General features: G+C 37.7%; 1 protein-coding gene across 9 annotated transcripts in view; it reads left to right on the top strand.

Annotated features, from left to right (window-relative positions):
* The window catches only part of LOC126864671 (uncharacterized), a 73,749-nt gene extending 50,504 nt beyond the window's left edge, over positions 1-23,245 (top strand). For 2 of the 9 annotated variants that reach the window (XM_050616217.1, XM_050616218.1), the window contains exons 8-12: positions 619-839; positions 2,280-2,481; positions 5,130-5,486; positions 12,811-13,065; positions 15,456-23,245. In XM_050616217.1, the coding sequence (XP_050472174.1) occupies positions 619-839; positions 2,280-2,481; positions 5,130-5,486; positions 12,811-13,065; positions 15,456-16,660 (2,240 nt within the window). In that variant the 3' untranslated portion in view covers positions 16,661-23,245. Of the gene's footprint in view, positions 1-618; positions 840-2,279; positions 2,482-5,129; positions 5,487-12,810; positions 13,079-14,449; positions 14,659-15,455 lie in introns of those variants that run through there. The other 7 variants (XM_050616219.1, XM_050616225.1, XM_050616224.1 and 4 more) reach the window with 7 other exon arrangements.
* Positions 23,246-24,191: the final 946 nt, after the last annotated feature.

Genomic DNA, 24,191 nt, shown 5'->3' with positions numbered 1-24,191 from the left:
TATGAGAGGCTACATTCATTCGAAGAAACAAATTTGCAATATTATTTTTACCCAGTAATATTTACCGACTACTTCAAGTTTTTTCTAAAGTCTCTCTACTAATTGACACCAAGAACAAAGGAATGGAATTGCTACGCCTATCCCTGGGAGCATACACAAAACGTGTTTCACTCCCAGTAACATCGAGCTCAAATACCTTCGTAGCAGCTCGCTGGTAACGTCAATGTAAGACAGCTGTCAAGCTTTTATTCTGTCGCTGAAAAGTTCCCGGGCAACGTATTATTCAACGTGCAAAACCATCGATCAAAGTCTTCCAACATAATCCATTTCAAATCCGGATCAAGTAACAAACTCGCTTGTAAAACGAGTCAAGACGCCAACACCGTATCGGGGTATTACCATAATAATTACGTCTATATTTATTTGTATTTGTTGACAACTGTTCAGTTCTAAGAATCGAATATACGAATTGTTTTACAGGATCTGATCAGGAAGTTTGGGAACGTTGCGCAAGGTGTCTCAAATTTTATCAGCCATATTTTGACAAAAAAGTAGAATAAGGAAATCTATGCAAGATGTTGCGACTACGTGTTAATACGTTCCGATAAATTTGTTTAGGTGCCCTTCTTAGTCCAAGTCCCACGCCACCTGTATTCTCAAGATGGAGTACCAGCCTGCTAAACAGTGCCGGAAGTTCGCCAGCGAGTTCAACAAGGTCGTCTTTCAATCATCGACAGCCGTACTTGGGCTGGCGTTCTCAAGAACGGCTAACGAACCCGCGAACACCGGCAGAACGTCTTGCTCAGGGTATTCTTCCCCAGTTGCAAGCAGCAAACAAGGTTCGTATTAAAAAACCTTGAAAGTCTCATGTTACACCATTGTCGGCCATGTTTCTTTAACATTGCAACTTTAACGTTTCATAGCAGCTTTCCAGCTTTACTTTTAAAAAATTACAATTACTATTCGATACATTTAAAATATATCTTATTTAGGTAATATTTTCTAATAAAAATGTTGTTCGTTTTTCATTACCACATATGTAATAGATCAAACTATTCTCTTTCTACTTTAAAAATATGATAGTAACTATTTGCGAATATTTGACGTTAATGTTATCGTATTTATCATTTTCTGAAATTGTTGTCAGATCCAAAATAATCATACTACTGATATTTTCATCATTTATAACAGAAGTAAATCTGCATTTACGATGTAAATATGTCGGAGATGATTAGTCGAATTTCCTCGTTCGAATAATCGTTCCCAAATCCGCGACATTTAGCCTCGAACCGTGAGCGACCCCTACCTCGCCTACGTCCATCTCGCTTTTCCTTTGTCCAATTTATTTTTAATTTGTGCAGACAGCGCGCAAATGCAATGATTTCTCTATAATTAGAAATTTTGGCAGAAATCCACATTCTGACGTCTCGTGACCTTTACAACTCGAGTACAAATTGACTGTTATCCGAATCACAGACAACCCCTCCGCCCCAAGGTCGAACCACGCCGCGAACATTGTCCTACTTTTCAAACTTTTAATCAGCTTTTCGTTACCAAAAAATAGTTTTTCCGCGAAAATGTTTTTTCTCACGAACGTTAAAATCTGTTGAAAATAATCTTGGAAATTTATTGGAAATTAGAACAATGTGCGCGTTTAGAGTTTTATTAAATTTGTTCTTCCAAGCTATTTGCATTTATTGACAAAGATATATCGATATGCGACATTCTTTATTTTTAGCAACGCTTTGTACAAGGTATTTTGTGTCTCTATTTTCTAGCATTGACAATTCGGTGAGATTAAAAAACTCTAAATGAAAATTTCGCTAATATGAAGTTGAGTTTTACAACGAAAAGCGAACACAGCATTGCTGTATTATTGTGAATAATGCTATCGAAAGATAATTGCTAATATAAAGGTTTCGGTCGAGGAAACTTTGTAATTCGTGAATAACAGATTATTAGTTCATAACACTCGACACTGCGTTATTTTCTAGTTGTTATATCAATAATAAATGTTTAAACAATGATTAATTGTCTGCGTAAAATCGTGTATAGCTCTATATACGATAATTAATATCGAATTACATTTTTTGATATCGAGACTTCTGTTATAGCTCTTCAAATATATCGAGTTATTATCGTAGTTACTTAATTGATGATAACATGATTCGATAATTCAATATTAACTGGTTATTAAGTGATATATTTCGATTAAACTTCAGAATGGAAAAACATAAGAAAAAGGTATAGAGTAATAAAAGCGAAATTTTTGTTGGCAGCAGCAACAACAACAGCAACAACAACAGCAGCAGACAACGAATCAGCAGCTAGAGGTAAGGAACTCGATAAAGGAGGTAACCTCGGCCATTGTGCACTACGTGCAAAGCGGTCAGGAGGTTGGTGGAGGTGGCAGGCTGTCGCCTCGACCTCGACCTGAAGACTGGGACGACAGGGGCGGAGCAAGGTCGACCAGCCCCAGAGGTGAGCACTAAACAACCCCTGCCAAAAAAAACCATCCTACCACCACCACCACTACACCATTACTACTTTTACTCTCTACGACAAAGGTAATTTTGAGTTTTCCTGATCTGTTGATGTGAATTTCTTCTCTTTGTCTCTGCATCTTTACTCTGTGACCTAGACGCCTCTCTTCTTTCGTCTGTCTCTGGGTTTCTCTTGTTACTGTTCTTACACGTCTTGTCACTGTATTGTTACCTAACTCCCGATCGGAATGTCGTGAAATAAATTTTGCTCTTTCGCTCGTTGTTACTGCTCACATACACACACACACACATATATATATATAATATATAATATATATGTATAATATTCGACGTGTCTCTTATATGCTAGTTCAAAGCACTACCAGCAACTCTCTTGGCTGTCTCTTCTGTCTTTGTTCGTTCTCTTGGTTGTTTCGTGTTTACTAACGAAAATTGCTTTCAAAAACGCGGTCATTCAACAAAAACTTTGATGGTTAAAAACTGTAACGTACCCTCTTCACACGCGCGCAGACTCATTCATTCTGCGAATGCTGCGTTGATTCGCGTGCCCGCAACATCATCCGGATATTTTCAAGGTGTCGCGACGCGGTGTTCCTACTAACGTTAACATACGAGAATCCACTCGTTCTTGTCCTGTTGAAGAAAAACCTCCTTCTTTCTTCCTCTAATGACTCCAACTCTGTAGATACATGTATATAAACGCTTTCCTCGTGTTGCACAGCGTAGATTTCTCTTCGACCAAGCGGTCCACTGTATCTCACAGACTTTTCGAGCAGTCGTGAAAATTAATCACAATCGAACAAGAAATTCGGTCTTACGATTTTACAAATGTACGAGGTGTGACAGTAATATTTCGAAAATGACACGTATATAAATTTTATGCGAATATCAGGTCATCGCCTTCAAAGTATGTAGTTCCTTTGAGATTTAAGTAATGTAAAGATGGCAGCTAATCTTTATTTTCGAAGGACGGTTCCCGTGAATTTACGTCCACTTTAGGAGTAGTCTTGGATGAGACTAAATGATCCGGTAAACGTCATACGAATGACTCATGTAGTGTCGAGAAGTGAACTGATGCTGTTTTGGAATTCTTGGCTTCGATGTACAATCTTTGTATTTCGCATGCTGGTGAGGGGAAGATCGAGCTATACTGTCTTGTTCTTGCAACTTTGAGGAAAACAGAGTTAGCCTTGGAACTTTGTCACATCTCGTATTCCAAGACATCCCACTCATCTCGTACGACTACTTTTGTCTTCGTAGTTACAACACTGACTCTGAGTTGTAAAAGGGGAGAGAAAGAGAGAAAGGGAGAGAGAGAAAACACAAAATCAATTTTAGTAACGGAATTATTCTTCATGGTATTCGCGAGATGATACCGTAGATACATACGAGATACGACATAAAGAATTCTTCTCAGTGGAAGATCTGCCGTATGATCGACATCAGCGAACCAACGAAGCAGCAAGACGATTGCCACGAAAATTCCCGTAATGGTGTTCACCGACAGCCTTGACACCGAATTGTATTTCTAGCGCGCGAATTCGTGAAGCAAGGTCGAATCGTGGCGAGGGAGGAAAAAAACGATGGTACAATCGGGGGGGGGGGCGGGAATGGAACGTCTGCTCGGTTATTTCTCGACTTCCATCCGACGACCACCGCGTGTGTCATCCGTTCCCTCGGTCTGCCCTCATCTTTAATCGCGACAGTCTCGACGAAAGTATGCATACACATAGGCGACCGACCGTCGGTTGCTATTTCGACAGCTTTGTACCGACGTGGCCGTCCTGCTACGAAAATAGATCACCCTGAAGTTTAAGTCACACCCCTCTGTCTCCATATACGCTTGTCGGTGCTAGCGAACTTAGCCGCTACTCTGTCTGACCTTAGGACAAAATTAAAACAAACATCGTGAACAGGGAACGAAGTGCGAAGATAACGCGCACGTGGTCAGCTGTTACTACTTCGTATACTTTTATAATGCACACGATATCTTGGTCGTGTTACGTTCACGTTACTCATCCTGTTGCGTATAACTCGGTGTATAAAGTCCAATGCGTGACACGCCTCGAAAAGCATCAGCGACGTCCAATTCTCAGAGCGACATCCTCGAAAACCTTCACGTCTTACCACGATGTTACACTAACTACATACTATCATAACATGGTTTGTCGATCACGTATATGTGTGTGCCGATCCGCTCAGCTTGATTTGCGTTGTGATTAATACTTCCGTGTTAGAGCTTGACTAACACGATCTAATCAGAGATTTGTGTCGTGTTTAAGAACAATACTCGAACTGCCGAACTGCTAACTTCGTGTGTTATTAGTATATAACCAGTTTATACAAAAATAAAATAAGTCGGAAATACACAATTCTCTTTTAAACCGAACAAAGTCATAATGTTACGATTGCAGAAGATAACTACGAATTGCTACGAATTGTTACGAATTGCTACGTCCGTAGAGTTCTATGCCGTTACTATGTTTTGCTGTGTTATCCGTAGTCGTTTTCCCAGAAAGGAATCGCGGATCGATCGTAAAAGAAGCTACCCAAAAGAACACACACCGCGCTCGCCCCGTTGGCTTCTTCATGCCGCATCTAATGAAATGAAACTTCTCCTCGAAGGGAGCGTGAAGCTGTGTTGGATGGAGAGCTCGTTCGTTGGCATGAGACCCGCGGAATCGCCGGAGACACCGATGAGTTTGGCCACGGAAACCGACTGCTGTCCCGGATGCAACGTCACAGCCACCGAGTCATGCAGCTGCGTCGATTCCGCGATTTCCGGCCTTTTCTGGGATTTGACACCAACACACGACGATGGTCAATACCAGCAGCATCAACAATATGAACAACAGCTAGGTGGCGGCGATAGTCTTGGTCCATCACCGTCCTCCACACTCAATTATCACCATCACCATCATCAACATCATCGTCAGCTTCACCATCAACAACAACCACAGCAACAGCAACGTCATCACCGCGGTGAGTTGCTGCTCGCCTAGCGGAAAATCAAAAGCAAACGACATCAGACAAGAGAACACGTACAATTGCGAACATTCGTCAACAAAGAACACGTTCGGTCGCGTTCCCATCATACCAGACGATCCCTCGACGCGTCCCTCACGATCCGTCTATCTAAGCTGACGAAGACGATTCACGTCGCGCGTTTGTACGACTATTTGTATTTCCGAATTCGATGTGTCGACGAATTGACAACGTTGTTTGGAAAGTCGGTTCGTTTCTTCGATGGTTCTTTCGTTTCCTGTTTCATAGGAAATCTTGACGAAATTCAAGTATGTATCTAGTGGTTGGTAGGTTGGCTAACTACTTGATGACTATTAGATGGAACGCTCGTCAGCGTTAATTTGTTCTTTAAAAGGCAAAGGGAGAAAGTTAGCGGTCTTTGTAACGGATATTTTGGCATACTAGTAAAGAATATAGATAAATTTTTTGGAATGCTGGTTTGGATGAAAGGAGTATGATATTTACGTAATTGCAATACGTATTGACATTTTACTTCGAGCCTTCTTAGTCGCGATATAATATTAATACGAATTTAACGAAATAAATTCGTAATTTTTTACTTATCTTCAACTTAAAAGTTTCTCAAACTAGCAGAGTTCAAGGTTCTGAAATATCTAATTGGAAAGAGAATTTTACGATACTCGATGTAAAACACTTTAGTATCGCTGCGTAGAAAATTCTTGAAGAACATCGATCGTTAAAAAGTCGCTTTTTTTCGACGTATTTCCGACATATCAAAAGTTATACGTGATATTGTATATTAAAATCTGTTTTGACGCGTTCGCGTCCTCTTGTTGACGATTTCCTCTCACGACTGATGCGTGTACATAGTCCGTGAGATTCTTCGGCGGAACTTTGCAGGGAGCAGTGAACGATCTTTGGAAAAAGGCTCCTCTGACGTGTTTCTAAGACCGTGGGGTGCCTACAATCACGTCGATTACGTTTGTGACGCACGCCATTGACTCGGGCTGCTCTCCAATTGTCAGCTATTCTATTCGTTTCCGTCACAAGCTTGTCACGATCTCACGATCTCCTCCGCGTGACCGTATAGTATTTCTTCATGCTTCGAAGAGTTTTGGAAAAACCAAAGCCGACGTATACGTCGAAACGACAAGGTATCGTATCGATTTCGATCACGGAACGAATTTATTTCTCTACCTTGTTGATCGTAATTAGACACATGCCAGCGTAAACGATTGATTACGAAGTTTCGAGCAAAACTTCGGCAAAATGTGTGCACTTTTCTTCGGTTTCACGCACACTTCCGCTTCTTTCTGTATATAATTCTTATGACGAGGGATTCTGTAGAAAGCGCGAGAATTTTTATTTTTCTACGAACCATGCAAAACACCATTCGTGTACATTATATAAGATACCCATCAAACGTTTAAAGATCGCAGACTTTATCGTGTCCTTGTTACGCAGCTTTTGCACTATATTTTGTATCTTCTCGCGGTATGCCATTTCTTCACGCGTTTGTTTCTCTTGCGTAGAATAACGAGCAACTTCGAGAAGTATTACAAGACATAAGGATGGTGTCGCAACTGTGTTTGTTATGCAAATTATTCTTCTGCAAACGTTGTTAAAGAAACGGGTTATTGATAGAAGATCGATGAAAAAATTGTTGAGAAGATTGTTGCATGATGTTAAGAAAATATTCGCGTTGCTATGTTTCTAGGGATAGCTTTTAGTCTCTTAATTACGTGAATGTAATTATTCTTGTATTCGTAACGCAGAAAGCACGTACTCAATTTGCATTTTCGACGCTCAAACATTCGACACAGTGGAACTTTGTTTATTTTCAATCATGCACCATATACACAGAAGAAAGTTGCCATGTATTTCGAAAATTGTATAGTACGGTAAACGGAAGCAACGAAATATAAATATATATAAAAATAAACCATTCAGTATAAACAATATACGTTTAATCTTACGGTGCAATGCAGATTAAGTTTTCAAGATTGCATCCAAAAGGAGCAGCGTTTCACACAAATTTTGTCAGACTTTGTTTTTTGTTTTTTTTTTGTTTTTTTTTCTTAAAATCAGCGTCGAAAGCTACTTCGTTTGGGTCTAATCTTGTTTAATATAATAAATAAGTAGCCTGTAATTTTGTATCGCTTATACAGCAATAATTAAACTCCTTTTGGTGGGAATTTCACTAGCAGTGCTTTCATTATCAATATAGGTAAAAAAACTCACGACTTAGTAAAGAGCAATGCCTCTAACGTTAGGCGTCTGACTCGGTCGATTTACTATCTGGTCCGCACATTAAGTTTTTATTTAAAAACAATGTCGAGATTAAAGTTTTACGCCCACGTCGATTATCGCAATCTGTCTTCTTTTTTTCCACCCCGTTTATCGTTTTCGTCAGCTTGCTATACTCGTCAACGTCCAACTATAAGTTACTACTGCTCGAGGGTCTGGATTAATTCCCAAACACAAACACGCACACGCACACGCGCACACACAGAGCACGTATTTTCGTAATAAAACTGAAGCACATAAAACACAACAGTAATTCGAAGCTTTCGATATCGACACACTCTCTTTTAGATATTTTATGATTTCTTGTTTAAAATTCACCGATTAACGTCGATTTTGAATCCAAAAGCAACTATTCGAATATTTATGAAAATTATCGACGTCAAAATTGATTTTCAAGATTTTCTTAGAAGCTTGACACGCGAGATGTTATTTTAAGAAAAAAAAATATATATATCCCGCGTATCAAAGATTCTTGCTTTATATCTACAAAGATCTATCTAGAGATTATATCTAGAAGAATCTTCTCATCGACGTTCCGTTCGTAAATGTGTTTTCGTCATTCCACAACGTGGTCTCTCGACTCCGCGTGTCGACAGACCTCCTGGTAGACTTTCTACAAGCCTCGTTCGTTTATACAATACGATTACTTCTTCTTTTTTTTATTTATCGTCACTAAACAGAGAACTGTCTTGTAAATTTTGTTACTTTGTTACAACCGCCCCTCGTCGTTGGAAGACTCCATGAAGAAAAAATCCTCCCTGTTTGATCCACGAGTATCTCTCCACCTGTCTTTCTTTTTCATTTTTTTCTCCGTATTTTTCTTCTTTTTCTCTTTCGTTTGTTTCTCGTCCCTTTCGCTTCTCATATACAGAGACGGACATACAAATCTCTCACCATTGTATACACCTCTATGTAATTTTTGTGCGGAACCTACCGTCTCAGATATAGATATATATATATATATACATATATATAGTATGCTAGTAGATCCTCCTCCTTTATTATTTCTACTAGTAGTAATTATTTTTTTTTTTTGCGTTTCATGTATGTTTATGCTGTAAAATTGTCGACGTATACATGTTACCTATAGCTACAGAGCTCAGTATATGACACGTATAAAAACTTATATATGTATACATACAAGAAAAGTAGTTTACGTATCATTCGTATACACCGTTCATTATTACCTGCAAACGCGTTGATATTATTATTACTACTACTACTACTACTACTATTATTATTATTATTATTATTATTATTATTATCATTATTATTATTATTATTATTATTATTAATTATTATTATTATTATTAATTATTATTATTATTATTATTATTATTGTTACTTCTTTAATAACGAGTGCAGTGTTCGCAGAACCGACGGTAAAAATATGCCGCATATATATATATACATATACATGTATTTACTTTTGATCGTTTCTGCGTCTATTTCCTTTTCGTCTTTTCTTTTTTTTTTTTTTTTTTGTTACTTTTGTCGCGACTGCACGTTTTGTGCATTATTGTTAACTAGAAAATATGAAAGCTGTATCAGCTAGATCGTTCGCGTTCATCGATCGATCGATCAGTCGATCAGACGAGGAATCGCTCGTTTGCTTCTGATAGCGCGCCGATCAGCGAGTTCATACGCGTGTCTCTCTTTCTGTATACTTTATACTGAACGGTTCTGCGTGCCGGTGCTTTTTGCCTTTCTTAAGTACATAATTTCGTACTTATTGCTCGGACACACCAACGATTTATCATTTCTTTGTAGAACGTAATTACCCTTGACAGCAATAAATTATTGTCATTTACCTTTTGTGTTATTTGCGTTGTTGTTGTTTCCGCCTCCTTTATATTATATACCCTATATACGCTCTTCGATATTGTAATGCATATTCTTCTTTAATCTTTTTCTCTCTCTCTCTTTTTCTCCAACCTCTTCCACCTGTATCTCTTTTTCTCTTCTTACCAATTTCTTTTAGTTTCGAGAGTTTTAGCCGAGGACATCGCGTTCCTCTTCTCAAAATATACTGTACGTCTCTAGTCGAGTATGTCTGCCATATGCGCATACATGCAGGATAATTGAAAGAGATTCAAGAGTTTCGAGGTTTATAGTACTCATAGTAAAGGATAAAAAATACTTAACCCACAACTATAGTTACCCCGTGACCTACGTTGATTAATCATTTTTTTTTCTCTCGGTGAGAGCTATGAGCCACTAAAGTCTCAGTCTTTTTTATCACCCTGTATACATGTATCGATTAATTTGGCTGACGCACTCCGCTTGTGTCGTCACGGTAAGTGCTATTGTTCGTTTCGCCGTCGTTGCTTTTGCCTTTCGTTCGTTTCGTTTCTCTCTTTCTCGTTTCTTTTTTTTTTCTTCTTTTTTTTCGTCACATAGAGATACGTAGTTTTATTCGCCACAGCTTGTTCTTGCATACGTCGCATCGCTGAGAACGTTTCGCGTTCGCGCGCACGTACACACATATACACACACATACATACAGTGTGTACACTCATACGTTCGCGTCGGCCTGATATATTTTCAGCCGGAAATAGAGCGTGTAACAATAAAACCGTTCCGTTATTGTTCCGGCGGGGAAATAAGAATCGAGGCTCGTGTGTACGTGCACCCGCGCTATCTACATGTAAAATCGTTGAAAACATTCGAAACAGAGAAGAACACCAAACACTTTTCGGCTTCGTTTTTGCCTTCTGCGCTTTTGCGAGGGAAAGTGGTCGCAAACGCAGCAATTAGGCTAGTGTACGAGTATCCGGTAGCTGTGTAGAAGCGTGCAAGTAGAGTACACGTAGAAACGTAGAGAAGTAGATGAGAGGTGAAGAAAAATCGAGGGCGTCCGTTATGTATTTCCCCATTTCCTCTCCTTTCTTTCCTTTTGCTCCTCTTTTTTCTCATTTTCCTCCTCTTTTTTCTGTTAATAATTAACTTCGTTCTGTTCCTCTTCGCACACACCAAAGATGAGCCCACGTATATGTATGCACGAGGAAGTTCGGAAGATACTGGCCATCTTCAAGCCGGGTATCCACCAGATGCGTATTTTTAACAAACGCGCAAAATCATCAGCATCATTTAGTAGTAGCATCGATGCTACAAAATCGCTAGCGAATTTATTTCTTTACGTTCGCAATTATTTGCCATTTATGCGTGCTTTGCATTCTTCACGAGATAAATCCACATCAGCGTTCGCGAATAGTCATTGGATATCCGGCTTTACAGATCATCTGGGAACGTTGAGAGTTTGAGAGTACGAAAGAACGTCTCATCGAACGATTCGATTCGCAGATTTTCCTATTTTCTTTTGTCTATTTTTACGAGCGACGCGAGCTCGAGTTTAAGATCGAGCCAACGATACCGCTGGAAACTTTCGCTGAGACGAAAGGAAATTCTGGGTGCCCGTTACGAGAGAAACTCCTGAAAGGATGTTCGTAGCAATTGCCGATGTTCTAAAAACACTTGAAACGAGTCTCTCTTTCGCTTGATCGAGGTAAGAACGCTCACGTATACGCGAATGGCGTCGTCGAAATTGACGTAGGTTCGTGCGTGTTTGTTAAGAAACCAGCAACGTTGTCGAATTAAACTGTTCGTTCGACTTGACGAACATAATGGACGGCACGTGTAAAATGACAAAGTGAGAATTTGTCGTGGCTCTCAATGTGGTTGTATCATAAGGGAGAAAAAGTGACGCGTGAAAGGAACCTTAACAAACATCCCCAACGAGAAACACGTGACGAGCACCCTAGAATCTTGATGGTCGGTCGAGAGGATCTTCGACCTTTTCGCGTACACGCTTTTGGTAAAGGACGCTTCAAGTGGCGATCGACGATGCTCGTTATAGCGCGATCATAAATTTCGGATAAGAAGTACTCTACGAGTCGCGGATATTTGCCCATACCCCTTTGAAAGCTTGTATCGTTTATTCTTGCGATGTATCGATACGAAACAGAAATATCTTACTTGAAAAACCAGATTCATTTGTTTAAATTGGAAAGAATTACTTAAGTATAATGTAGTATGTGACTATTGTAGAAAGTTTGGAAAAGTTTGTTTCATTTTTAAATAAGATTGAAAGAGTCTAGGTGAGTCTAAAAGGATGAAACAAGAACGTAAGAGGGTGTAGTTTGTGCAACAAAGTCTACAGCTGGTCTACAACTGGTCGCTTGTTAACTTGCCTAATATATCAATTAATAAATTAATGCGCAAGAGATGGTGTCCGTTGCGAATTTCCAACAAGCCACGCGATACGGAATTCCAATTAAACTGCGCTCGATCATATCGTAAGAAGATATTGAAATAATAGAACTTTAAGTTCAGAAGTTTCCGAACTCCGCCCAGTCGGTTCGAGTACGGTTCGAGGATTTCTCCGACTATATTAACTCCTCCATCATCGATAGCTACTTGAAGGCTCCTTTGTAGCGTTGATTGAACCAAATATACAAAACGAGAAATACGAAATCGATCGTAAGACAGGACCGAGCATAAGATAAGACGACTGAATAATTCGACTAGAGACTGGACTGGTGTTTCCCAACCTCTTCAAAGTCGTGATCCCCTTTTGTAATAATCGAATAACTTGTGGTTACTTTTCGCGTTGTCATCGAGAAGCAAGATGAAGACAACGCGAAATGAAAGCTAGCTATTCGTAATATCGATACAGCTTTAAAAAAGACTACGTTAAAAGAACTCGGCTAAGGTAGAAATTTAAACCAGAAATTTTTCAAGGATAAAAAATATAAGTAAAACAACAACAATGATATAAGTAAAAATATTTTGCAATCTCGTCGGGGATCGCGACTTATACGCCGGGAATTAAACGGACAAACGATTGGACTCGACGAATAAATAATTCAACTGGACGAAAGAATAATTCGATCGGACGAACAATAAAAATTTCAACGACGTATACGTATAAGACGGACGGACAAACGTTTCGAGGCCAAAAGGATGACGCGGACGTCTCAGTCTCTTTCTTGACCCCATGCATGAAACCGATTAGGATCGGGCCAGAGCGATACGGACGAGGCGATGGCGACGGCAGCTCTTCTGCGGAACAAACCGAGCCCGGGTTCCACGACCCTGGAGGACGTCCTTGACTCCCTCCTTGGCCTGCCATCCGCGTCGCGTACCCCGAGTCCTGGGCCAGGGCCCGTCGTAACCGGTACATCCGCCACCATGCGCCATCGAACTAACATCGGCCAGGCTAATGCGAAAGCCGGGAAGAGCTGCAGCGACCTACGCCAAGACCTCCAAGGTAGGAGGACTATGTAAGTTTTCGTTCTGAAGCGGTTCCTCTCTCGAGAGAGAGAGGACTTGAGAGAGGCTCAAAGAAATTTTAATCTACCATTTTCCCTTATGCGAATCTCTCTGTTATATGTATGTATACCTACGTATGCGTATCCGTGTTGTACAGGCACAGCGTGGTTTAAGAACAAAACGTTAACATAGATGTTTGAAATAAATTAACATCTCGATATACTATTCTACGTACGATAAAAGATTCGGCGGAAAGTTAATTATACGCGAAACATCGTAGAGGAAATTAGTAATTCGTCAAAAGAAGCTAGAATCAATGTTTGCTTAATATTCCTCGCGTGACCTTTTCATAAATATTAAGCTCGTAGGGTAGAGAGCTCACGATATCTCCGTTAAAATTTAGTATGGGAATTAGTTAAAATTTAGTTTGAAAATATCGCGGAAATGTAACAAGTGATTTTCAAAAACTGGAGAGAAAATTTAAAAGAAACATTTCCTTCGTTACTTTTGTTTTTGCGTTATCGTCTTAATTGAGAACCATGAAATTTATATGTTAACAGTTGAATCGCAAAACTACACTGTGCGTAAATGTCGTCCTCAATTTATGCGCTCGGCTTGCGTTTCTCTTCGCCTCGTCACCATTCACCCCTCACACACACTACCTTTTATCTTGCTCTCTTTTCTGTACATATGATTTTTCATGATCTTTCATTTTTTCATACAAGAAAAGTAGTACTTCATGCATATTTTTATCAGAACGTGGAAAATTATTATCTTTATTCTACGATTTTGAAAAATCAAATTGCGTCTTTGTCAAATCTTTTGACTCAAAAGTGAACATGACAATGTTTTACAGTTAGCATAATTCAGCACGAAAGTATTGCGTAGTTTATATTTATATAGGTATAGCTTGTGTTTTGTAGTATATTTTTTATCGTTTCAAATCATTCAGATATCCAAAACGTAGATTTAAGTCATACTTTGCTTAACTTGAATTTCCTTAAATTTCTACCTAATCAACTTTTCAAGCATTTTCGAAACACTCGATACGAAATTTCTAATTCTTTTATACGAGAGAAACATTTTAACTATCTGGAGCAGAAATGCTCTAAGACGCCGCTACAAGATACGATGCAGCAGCTGAACTTGCTGATCGAGATTGTCTTTGCGTTGCATTATTCTCTCGCTGTGTTTCCTTTGCCTCGAGATCGCTAGTCTCCTTGTCAACCACGATCGATGACGAAGGGAGAAAAACGAAAAATAAAAAACGGCAGAAAGAGAAGCAAATCGTCGGGCAACGAGGAGAACGCGAAACGGAACATCAATCCCCTGTTTATTTTTTTCTTTTCTGTTATACTTACGTTGATTTTACACCTTTGCAGAGAAAAAGCAGCGTCTAAAGTTCAGGGAGGCGGAATCGTAGCATCTCGCCTCCCCTGAATTCAGACGTCTTGATACGAGGCTTATCGATCAGAGACGAATTTATCGGTGCTGAAACTAACCAATCTGGGACTCGGAGAGCTAATCGCATTTATGACGACAACCACCAAAAACGCAGAAGACGCGAATCTTTAAAATATATATGAAATTAGTAAGGCCTTTTTCAAGATTTTTGTCTTCGTTGACTTTTACTGACTAATTTTCTTTTCTTTTCTTTTTCTTTTCTTTTTGGTTACTTTACATTTGATTTCTATTCCTTTTTATCTTCTTTAATCTCGCGTTAACAGTCTTATTTTCGTTATTCGCACTACGGGAGCTTGTTTATTAAAGGCACTCGGGAGGATAAGCTTATTTTTTATAAACGACCACCGTATAATATTAATTATCTTGCGATCATGCGACTGACACAAACGCCTGATCAAGCGGTTGATCTTTGACGTCTGTCAGGGATACAATCGATGCTAACACTCTGCGATCGCAAACATTATGGTAACGATATTCGTTCATTTCATGTATACGTAACATGGCTTTACATTATCACGTTCCATTCTGCTTCGAATACGTTCGATCATGCCGTTATCGTTTGTGGTTGAGAGCATAAGGGGAACGATTGTGGGTAATTTATAGTTACAGAAAAGATTTTGGATGAAATATCGATTAAACGTGCAAGGTATTCGTTGCAACGATATCCAAAACTTAGTAATCATTTGTAATCTCAGAGAGAAAATGCTGACCTTGTGGACCGGGTGTGGGTAAGATTAAATTTGAATAGAAAAATTCGTACGTGTAATTTAAAAGGGATTGGAATTCGTAACAAAATTATATGTTTCAACGAAAGAAAGAGGAATGCCCAAACGATAAACCTAGCACGATTGTCGTAGATACAAGTTCGAACGCTAGAATTTAGTCAAAGTTTTTGACGATCGAAACGATTGGCGAATGTCACAGAGTCCGCTAAGAGCGTGATGGACGTGCAGCTGCAAGGAGCCTCCGAGGAGCGTGCCTCGTATTACGTGGGTGAGCTCGTGCGACGAAAGAGCGAGGGTAGCGACACGATGCCCTCGAAAACGGCTGCGGCACAGTCGAGAGGCGTACCCTTGAGTCACCGAAGAGTTTCCTTTGACAACAATCAGGAGGCGAATGGCCTGGTGGCTGGCAACGCTGCGGAGAAAATCATTCGTTGCCGAAATAACAAGTGCAGTAACTCGGCCACCTTGGCCGAGGCGAGGAAGACCTACAAAAGCTGTCACAATTGTACCTGCCTGTATTGCTCGAGGGAGTGTAGAAGAGCGCACTGGCAGCGTCATCGGAGAACCTGCTTGCACTCCCGAGCCGGAAGCCTCTGCAAACAGGTGTTATCCTCCGCCAAGGAGGATCCCATCACGCTGAAACACATCTCGGCGTTGGCCAAGCGTGGCTACGCGTTCCACGGCCGTGGAGCCGTCAGGTGTTTCTTCTCGAGTCCGGAAGCGGCGGAGAAATTCATCGCAAACGGTTTCGTCGACTTAGGTGAACCCACGTACGTGCGATGGTCGGATTTGCTGGCCAGAGAGATGGGAGCGGAACTGTACGCCGAGGTGATCAGACTCTGCAAATCGTACAATCCGGATACGAGGCTGGTGTTGTATGTGGCCGTTTGCGTGGTCAGCGAGGTGCCAACCAGTGGAGCGGTAAAATGGGAACGACAGTTGGTATCCAGATGCGCGAAAATCCACTTAGACTCGGCAAACAGGCATCACACGTCTTCGTCATCCGCCTCGCCGCAGGGTAGACAACAGTCCACGTCTCCCTGCAACATCACCCGAGAGATGGAGTCCCCGGAGATGCTGGTGCTTACCTCGCTGCCAGGCAATAACGGCCAGAACACACCCAGGAAAATCCGAGAAATCAGTTTCACCAACATCCAGAGACAACTGAAACTAAGGGGCGTGTCACTCAGGAGGCACTTTCCGCAGGTTTACAGGAAGCTCCGTGCCTACGTGGATGGTACCGTGGATAAGTTCGCTCCGGTTACCATCTATCCGAGAGACCAGGCATCTGGCAAAAGTTTCATGTGCATCATCATGCTCGGTGTAGAACCTGAGCGCCTTCAGCTGCTTCCCACAGATTCCTCTAGAGTTAGAACCGTTGACATTAGCGTCGAGGAGGAATGAACGCCGAATAGAAGCTCTTAAGTACTCGCTTGTGCGATTTTTTTTTTTTACTAAATTAGTAGGAATGATCTTTTGCAGGCTACGATAGACGTGCGTGCAAGACGCGAGGAATATTTCGAGCTTCGTCTTCGAGATTATACCCTTCGATGAAAGGAAAATACACGTAGCAGTCGCGAAACTGTGAGAGAAATAGCTGAAGGAAGCTCGTGGAATTCGATAGGAAATTGAATGAAAGTAAATCGTCTTTCGTGAAAAGATGCCGATTAGGATGGTCTTTCGGGAGAAGATGATTTACCAAATCGAGGACACGTCGAGGTGCTTGATATTCCACGACATTTCGTGTGAAGCAACGAACAAAATAACGTAGAAAAAATTAGACTATACGTTGCCAAACACTCTCGCCTTGATTCAGTTTTTCAGATAGATCTAATTGTGTATTTATAGTTTCTGATTAAAGCTCGTCGGGTACGCGTTACAATCGTTGGAGATGTTAGTTTACGCGTCATTTCGAAGATCAGGGACTATATATCGTAATTTCCATACGATGTCTGCTCGATTACTTATCGTAGATCGACGAACATTCATTTCCGTGGACACTTAACGAGCGTGTTGTAATCAACATGTATCAGTTTCATTCGCGAATCTTATTCGTGGATCTTAGAGTACCTATCTCTGATTGCTTCGATATATCAAAAAATAAAAATCTCCTCGATTTGGTTGTTATTCTGTCAAATGTTTATTAGCAACTATATCGATTGTCGAACGAATCAACGAGCGATCTTGATAGAACAACGGTTCCTATCGATATTTCGATATCAAACTACAGTGGGATATACTGGAACGAACGTTATTGATTCCGAAATTGGTTTCTCATAGCTTTTATTCGTTCTAGCATCCATGCATAATACATCGTTGAAATATGTATGTACACGTATCTAGGAACGGTCCATTCCAAACTCACAGTCTCAAGCATAATTACCATTTAATACAACGATATAAACAGGAGAGATATAATACAAAAGCATTAAAGCGTAAAAATAGCATAAAATTAATTTATTCAACTTTTATGTACATATGTGCATTTGAATTTGAAAGGGATTAACAGCAATATCTCCTTAGCTTAAGTTTAAGGTATGAAAATTCCTTGATAAAAGCACGCATTTCGTTGTGATATCGACGATTTTTAGCGATAAACACTTTTCGTTGTAGCATAACCCACTGTATTCTTCGGAAAACTTTAAATTTGTTTCTTTTTCCATCCAGGTTTCACAAAAAAATGTGAAATTAACGTAAAATTAACGTATAAATCTTGCTGCATTATAATTAGAGAATTCTAATTATTCGTCTAATCTGTAAAAAGGATGCTATTCAAACGCTCTACGTTCGACACGTCGTTTTCGAAAGTAATGACGAGAAGTATCTTGTTGTCCTTTCGTTCGATTTAATGTAGTTACAGTTGTATTTTTTGAATTTTATCATATATATTATATATAAAGATTAAATCTCTCTCCGCGGTGCAGTCAGACTGTCTCGATTGTGATTCAAGAAGATGCTCTTCGAATTGATGGATCTCGAGTCAAGCTGAACGCATCGACGATATAAAAAAGGCAAATGTAGATTGTGGAAGAGATTTTCGCAGTTTAATAGCTCCTTGTGGAGGATCCTCTAAAAATCCCAAGTTTCAAAAGTCTGTAAAACCTAACTAGCGACCGATGTCCCTGAAAATAGAGAATTTCTACCGAGTAATCGTCTCGAGCTCAAATCCAATTACTATACCGTTTCCACAGACGCGATCTTTGTGCCAAAGCGTAGACCGTAATAAATTAATAATCTTTCGAATTAAGAAAGTAACCTGCGCGGATCACGATGGCAACAGGAATGAACGTCTGCAGGAAAGAAACATTCTAAGAATCTTGATCTCATGGACTAACTTCGTGGCATCGACGAACTCTCCGTTTAATACTAAACTCGCGTTTTTATCTTTTCGACGAGATAAGATCGGGATACCAGTTTTACTTTTACGAAATTTCCTACATATTTTCTACATTTTCACGTAACGTCGGTGAAATTCTTTTTGCAACAAATAAACTTAACAAAGTAGCAAAATCGGACTGTCAAGGGAAACGATAATAGTGCCAACGTTAAAGTCACGAATACACGATGGTCGAATGTATCTTGATTAGAGATGAAATTTTAATTTCATCGGTGAAACTATTAATTTACACGAAACCCTTGAAAATTACTCTGGTGATTAATTCCAACAGATATGCCAACGATAATAATTAGAGATGGCTGGATCAATGTTTGTTCTGCTGGCCATAATCTCAAATTAAAAGGATCCTAAACGTAATTTGTAGTGCCAATGATAGAATCTCTTGCAATATCATCGTGAGAGGAATTTCCAAATGCGCGTGATAAAATCTCAGAGATATTACTCGTCTAGCTATACCGCATTTTAACAAAGATAAATTGTAAAAATCATGTTTACAATTTGATGTAGTATCTATTACATTCGGAGAATATCATCATGAAATATCACATATTTTGCTTTGTTTTGGATTATGATTACCTGTGTTAAGGACATCGCTTTATTTTACTTTTCAGATATGCGTAATTAACAACCAGAGTATGTTTTAAGAAACGTATTTCATTCAAGTTGCCAGAAAATGATCAAACGAATATTAAGTACATGATATTTGATTAGAAGTGAAATGTCTAATTATCTCTTTAATGAAATGATACTATTCTTGTAAGAAACTAAAGTTGAACTGTTTCGTATAACAATGTAAGTTTTTTCAAAGCTACTTTTCTCTTGAAACAATCGGTGAAATTAATATCTTTTCAAATTATATGCATCGATAACGTCATAGATACGTATACGTATAAATATGTATATCCAGTTGTTTATCTAGTTAGAATTTCTTACTTGCAAAATTTATTTATTATGTCTTCTGATAAGCAGTTATCATTTAAATTGTATTGTTAGTGCTGCAAAATATAGTAGCTATATAATTTAACAATCAAATACATGTGTGATGTACAATAATTGCAAATTCTATTTTATAACGTTTGAACCTTATTGCTTAAAAAATTTCCTATCGAGAAAATCGTGATTTCACTTAAGTAGATATTAGTAATTCCGATTGTATTGAAAATAAATAGTATTTGGAAAAAGTTATATTTGATATATGTATACTGTAAAATTATTGAACTCTTGCCTTATATATTTTCACGTATCCCTTATGGCAAAAGAGACAACTAGGTACTCTACTTTTGATAAATCGCTGCTAATATTTAGCACACGAGATATCTATCTCAAACTTACATTACTCTCGTCGAAATAATATAGATGCTACGTATTTATAATATAATATATCAGTTTATATATATATATATATATATTCATTCATTTTAACATTAATATAAATCATTAATCACATGACACGTTAATTAAATCAAAAGACACACCTCAATAGTAATAATAATAATTGCAAATAAAAATCTTCTTTAACAAAGATATAAAGAGTCAACTATTCACATTTTTATAAGATATAATTCTTTCTCGGGTACTTGTATAAAGTATAATATAGTAACTACATATTGTGCAATAACAGCTACTCATAGAAATATATGCTCACCGTGTACATGTAACAAATTCAATATATATTTATGAAATTACTAAATATACATACATATATATTTATATATATAACTAACAGCAACATTTGAAAAATAGCAATAAAAGGAACGAGTAATGTTTTTTAAGAATCAGGTTTAGAAGAAAGATATTGATAGGTAAAGAAAGATTTATTCACATATTGTACGCTGTATAAAATGTTTTTTTATGAGATAAATAGGAACTAGAATTAGTAACTTCCCTCGAAGAGTGACTGAAAGTATTGTACTTTCTAATTTATTGTTTATAGTATAACATTATGACCTTGATGTTGACTGATGAGTGTTAATTTTTACTCTATATTTCAATACAAAAAGAAGTTCAATTTGAATAATTTTCACAGACCAATATTTCGTTTAAATAGCAGCAACTTGTATGACGTAAATTTCTTAAAGTGATATTTCATAATAACAGATGCGGAGAATTGTTAAAGTGCTTAGATTGAAGAAGGGTATAAACAGGGAGGAATGCTGCCCTGAATACCTAAGTATCTATGTACTTGGTATTCCCTTAATTGTGCTAAATTGTTCGAAAATAAAAGTTCACTGATAGTAACTAAATGAAACTGTGACAGTGAGCAATCTCCTATCTGAGAACTGCCTCGGCGAACAACAAATCTAGCCATTTCGATTCGAATTAAAATGCCTAAAAATTTCATCTTAACTAATAAGTCGACTAAATTATTCATATAGAATAGATTGTTTAAAACAGATCGCTCTAATTATCGTTTATAGCTTAATTTGTTTAAACTCTATAAGTTTCACAATATAAATAGATATTTTTATATATTAATGAACTCTTAACTTAGTCCTAATTTTAGTTATAAAAGAAATTGGATGTAATTATTATTTTATCCTATTAGACAAGTCGTATTTATCATACATGTTTTTAACACACACGGTAGCGCTTTGTACGTACAATAAAACATTTAAATTATGAAAAGAAAATTGATGATGAAAGTTGACATAATCTCTGAACAGACTGAATACTGTTAGCATAGATGACAGAAATAAAGTAGTACAAAATTAATCGTTATGATTAAAATTTAATCAAACATAAAATAATAATTTGATAATCGATAGTTTGTACTTTGTTCTCTTATCGTCATAAACAACTATATGAATTATGACACTTATATGTTATTTTACGATACTTCGAACAATTCGGTGAAACTATTTTAGCTAGCACCGAGAGAGGAGAAAAAAGTTTCAAATAATCGATGAATCGATCGATTTGTAGTATAATTAATAAAAAATGAAGATAGTGTATTAATGCCACGAAAGTTAGTCCGCTGAGTTTTCGATAGTTCCTTTTACCTGTCTGTATTACGACATGCCACGAATGCGATTATTTCGATCGTACATTTAGTATATTTCTAAACTTATTGTTTATCACTTATCGTAGAAGACGCACATTTGTCTTATTCATCGCGTTCTGTGCGCAACGATCTTCTGATATTATGTAACAAAGGGATGATCTAATTTATACGACAAGAGAGAAGGAAGAGAGAGACGGTGATCGCATCTGTACGATCGATAATTTTATGAAAAATCTTTAGAAGTTTTGACTCGCTGATCGATATCCATATTTATATGTAACCTTACCGATTTATATATATTGTCGTAATGATTGACAGGGGCAAGGAAGCGCTCTTGTTCATTCAATTCCTTGCCTTTTATAACAAAAGAAAGAAAAGAAAAAAAAAAAGAAAATGTAACGAGTGTGACAAAAAGTGCTTCAAACTATATTTATCGAAAAGCTGGTGCGGTCAAGTATGTAATAACGTGGGAGAAATTGGAGAAATTTCTTTTTATCCGAATCGATGATACGTTTTTCTTGTCGTTGGCAACTGACTGCTCAATGATTGAACGAGCAATTACGTATGTAGCTCGGGTGTAGTCACTCTAAACGTAACGTTATCGTTTCAACATCTATTTATCGGTGCTACTAATGCCTACCACTGTTTTCGCATCTGCGTATGTCTCAATTTTCCAAATAAAATGTTAATTTTATTATACCTGCCCGTCACTTCATATTTTACGAGATTTTTGTGATAATGACTGTTACATTTATATAATTGATAAAAGCAAATACTTTAAAACATAGAGGATCAATAAAATTACATATTCTTACGGTGGTAACTTTTGAATATACCCAAATAGCAATTCAAGTTTTTTTAATAATTGTTTATAGATACGAGATTTTTATTATATTTGACTATTCGTATGATTTTACTTATCGATAAAGTGTCGTAAGGTCTAATTGATTGCAAATATGTACATGTTTTCAGGTGTATCTTTTATGTCATAATTTTAAGCAATAAGTTCGTCTTTTAACAATTGTTGTTTTTGGTGTTGTAAAAATAAAGATTTAATTTATAAATAAAACCATGTTTCTCCCTCTCTTTCTCTTTCCCCCTCTCTTATTATTAGTTGAGAAAAATAAATTTTCATTTTTTAACAAACAATAAAATCGACGTGAAATGCAGTTCTTCGAATCCAGCGACAAGCAGGGAACAAAAGTAACAGTCATTTCTAAAGTTTGTATAGGAGAGATCATTGTTAAAAAGCTAACTACTGTTTAATTGTGGATAACGAGCAACAGAATAAACGATCCTCCGATGATTTATCAAAGTTTTTGATTTATTTGGCTCTGTACAGATTTGCTACAAATTTATTATTATTAATAATACCATCGTACAATTTTAATCGTCATAAAGTTATTGTGGTTGAGTTTCTGTTTCACATACTGTTTATCATACATGATGAATGAAATCACTCTTATTGCAATGGGTCTGGAATACGCAAAACTAACGTTTCTATTTATCGTTACTGGAAATTTGTTATTTATTATTTCATCGATAACCAAGAAGGGGAGATAAAGAGTTTAACATTTTACTTTGCACCTTTGCAAACAAATTTCAAAGAGTGATGAGCGATTACGAGATTTGTAAGTAGAAACAACAGAAAAGAGGTACACAGAGTACGATTTCAATGTCTCCTTTCAGACAAAGACAAAGATAATTCTCTTATTTAAGCTTTGGAATAACCATCTTATTTAGGTACAACAGCTTCGCAATAGTGTAGTACGCGACATCATCGCGGAAAGCACGATCGACGACATAATAATATACATTCATACAAAGTTGCACGATATTTAAGCTTACAACTGAAACGCTTTCTCATCGTTTCGTCGTGTTACAAAACAATTCTCCATAAATACTGTGTCGTAGTTGGCGAAGTAGCTAAAAGTATATACCTACGGCTAATAGTCTTACGCTTAATAAATTTATATTGCGAATTATATTATCTTTGTGTGTGTGTGTGTGTGTTTGTGTGTGTGCGCGTGCGTGTATGTGAGTGTGAGAAGTGTATAAACATAGCACAGACTGATCGACTGTTCATTACATTATTAATACTATTATTATTATTATTATTATTATTATTATCATTTTTGTTATTATTATTTCTATTATATAATGGCGTTTTGACTATATTTTAAAATCATTTGAATGTACACGTATCGTTGCCGGTGAATTGTATGCTACATTATTGTGGAGCCATCCAACTTTAGCTCCTAAACCTCGCACACTTTATACAAGATAAAACGCTGCTTCTTTTAAAGCTAGCGAAAATTATTGGTAAATATAAATTACTTTTCACGCGGTTCGAGTCAATCGAACATCTTTCGTACATAATAAAAGAAAAAGTGCTAATTCAACCAACTAACCAACTAACAAGAGGCGTCTCCTGACTTCAGTCTTTCTTAGACAACGAAGACTTCCTCTTATCTCTTTAAACATTTAGGTAACGTTCGGAAACTAGAAGAATAAAGACAAATTTCCTGAACACTTCT

Source organism: Bombus huntii, chromosome 4 (assembly GCF_024542735.1).
Source record: "Bombus huntii isolate Logan2020A chromosome 4, iyBomHunt1.1, whole genome shotgun sequence".
Lineage (NCBI taxonomy): Eukaryota > Metazoa > Arthropoda > Insecta > Hymenoptera > Apidae > Bombus > Bombus huntii.
The sequence above is the reverse complement of the archived record's forward strand: the minus strand, read 5'-3'. Positions and strand labels throughout refer to the sequence as shown.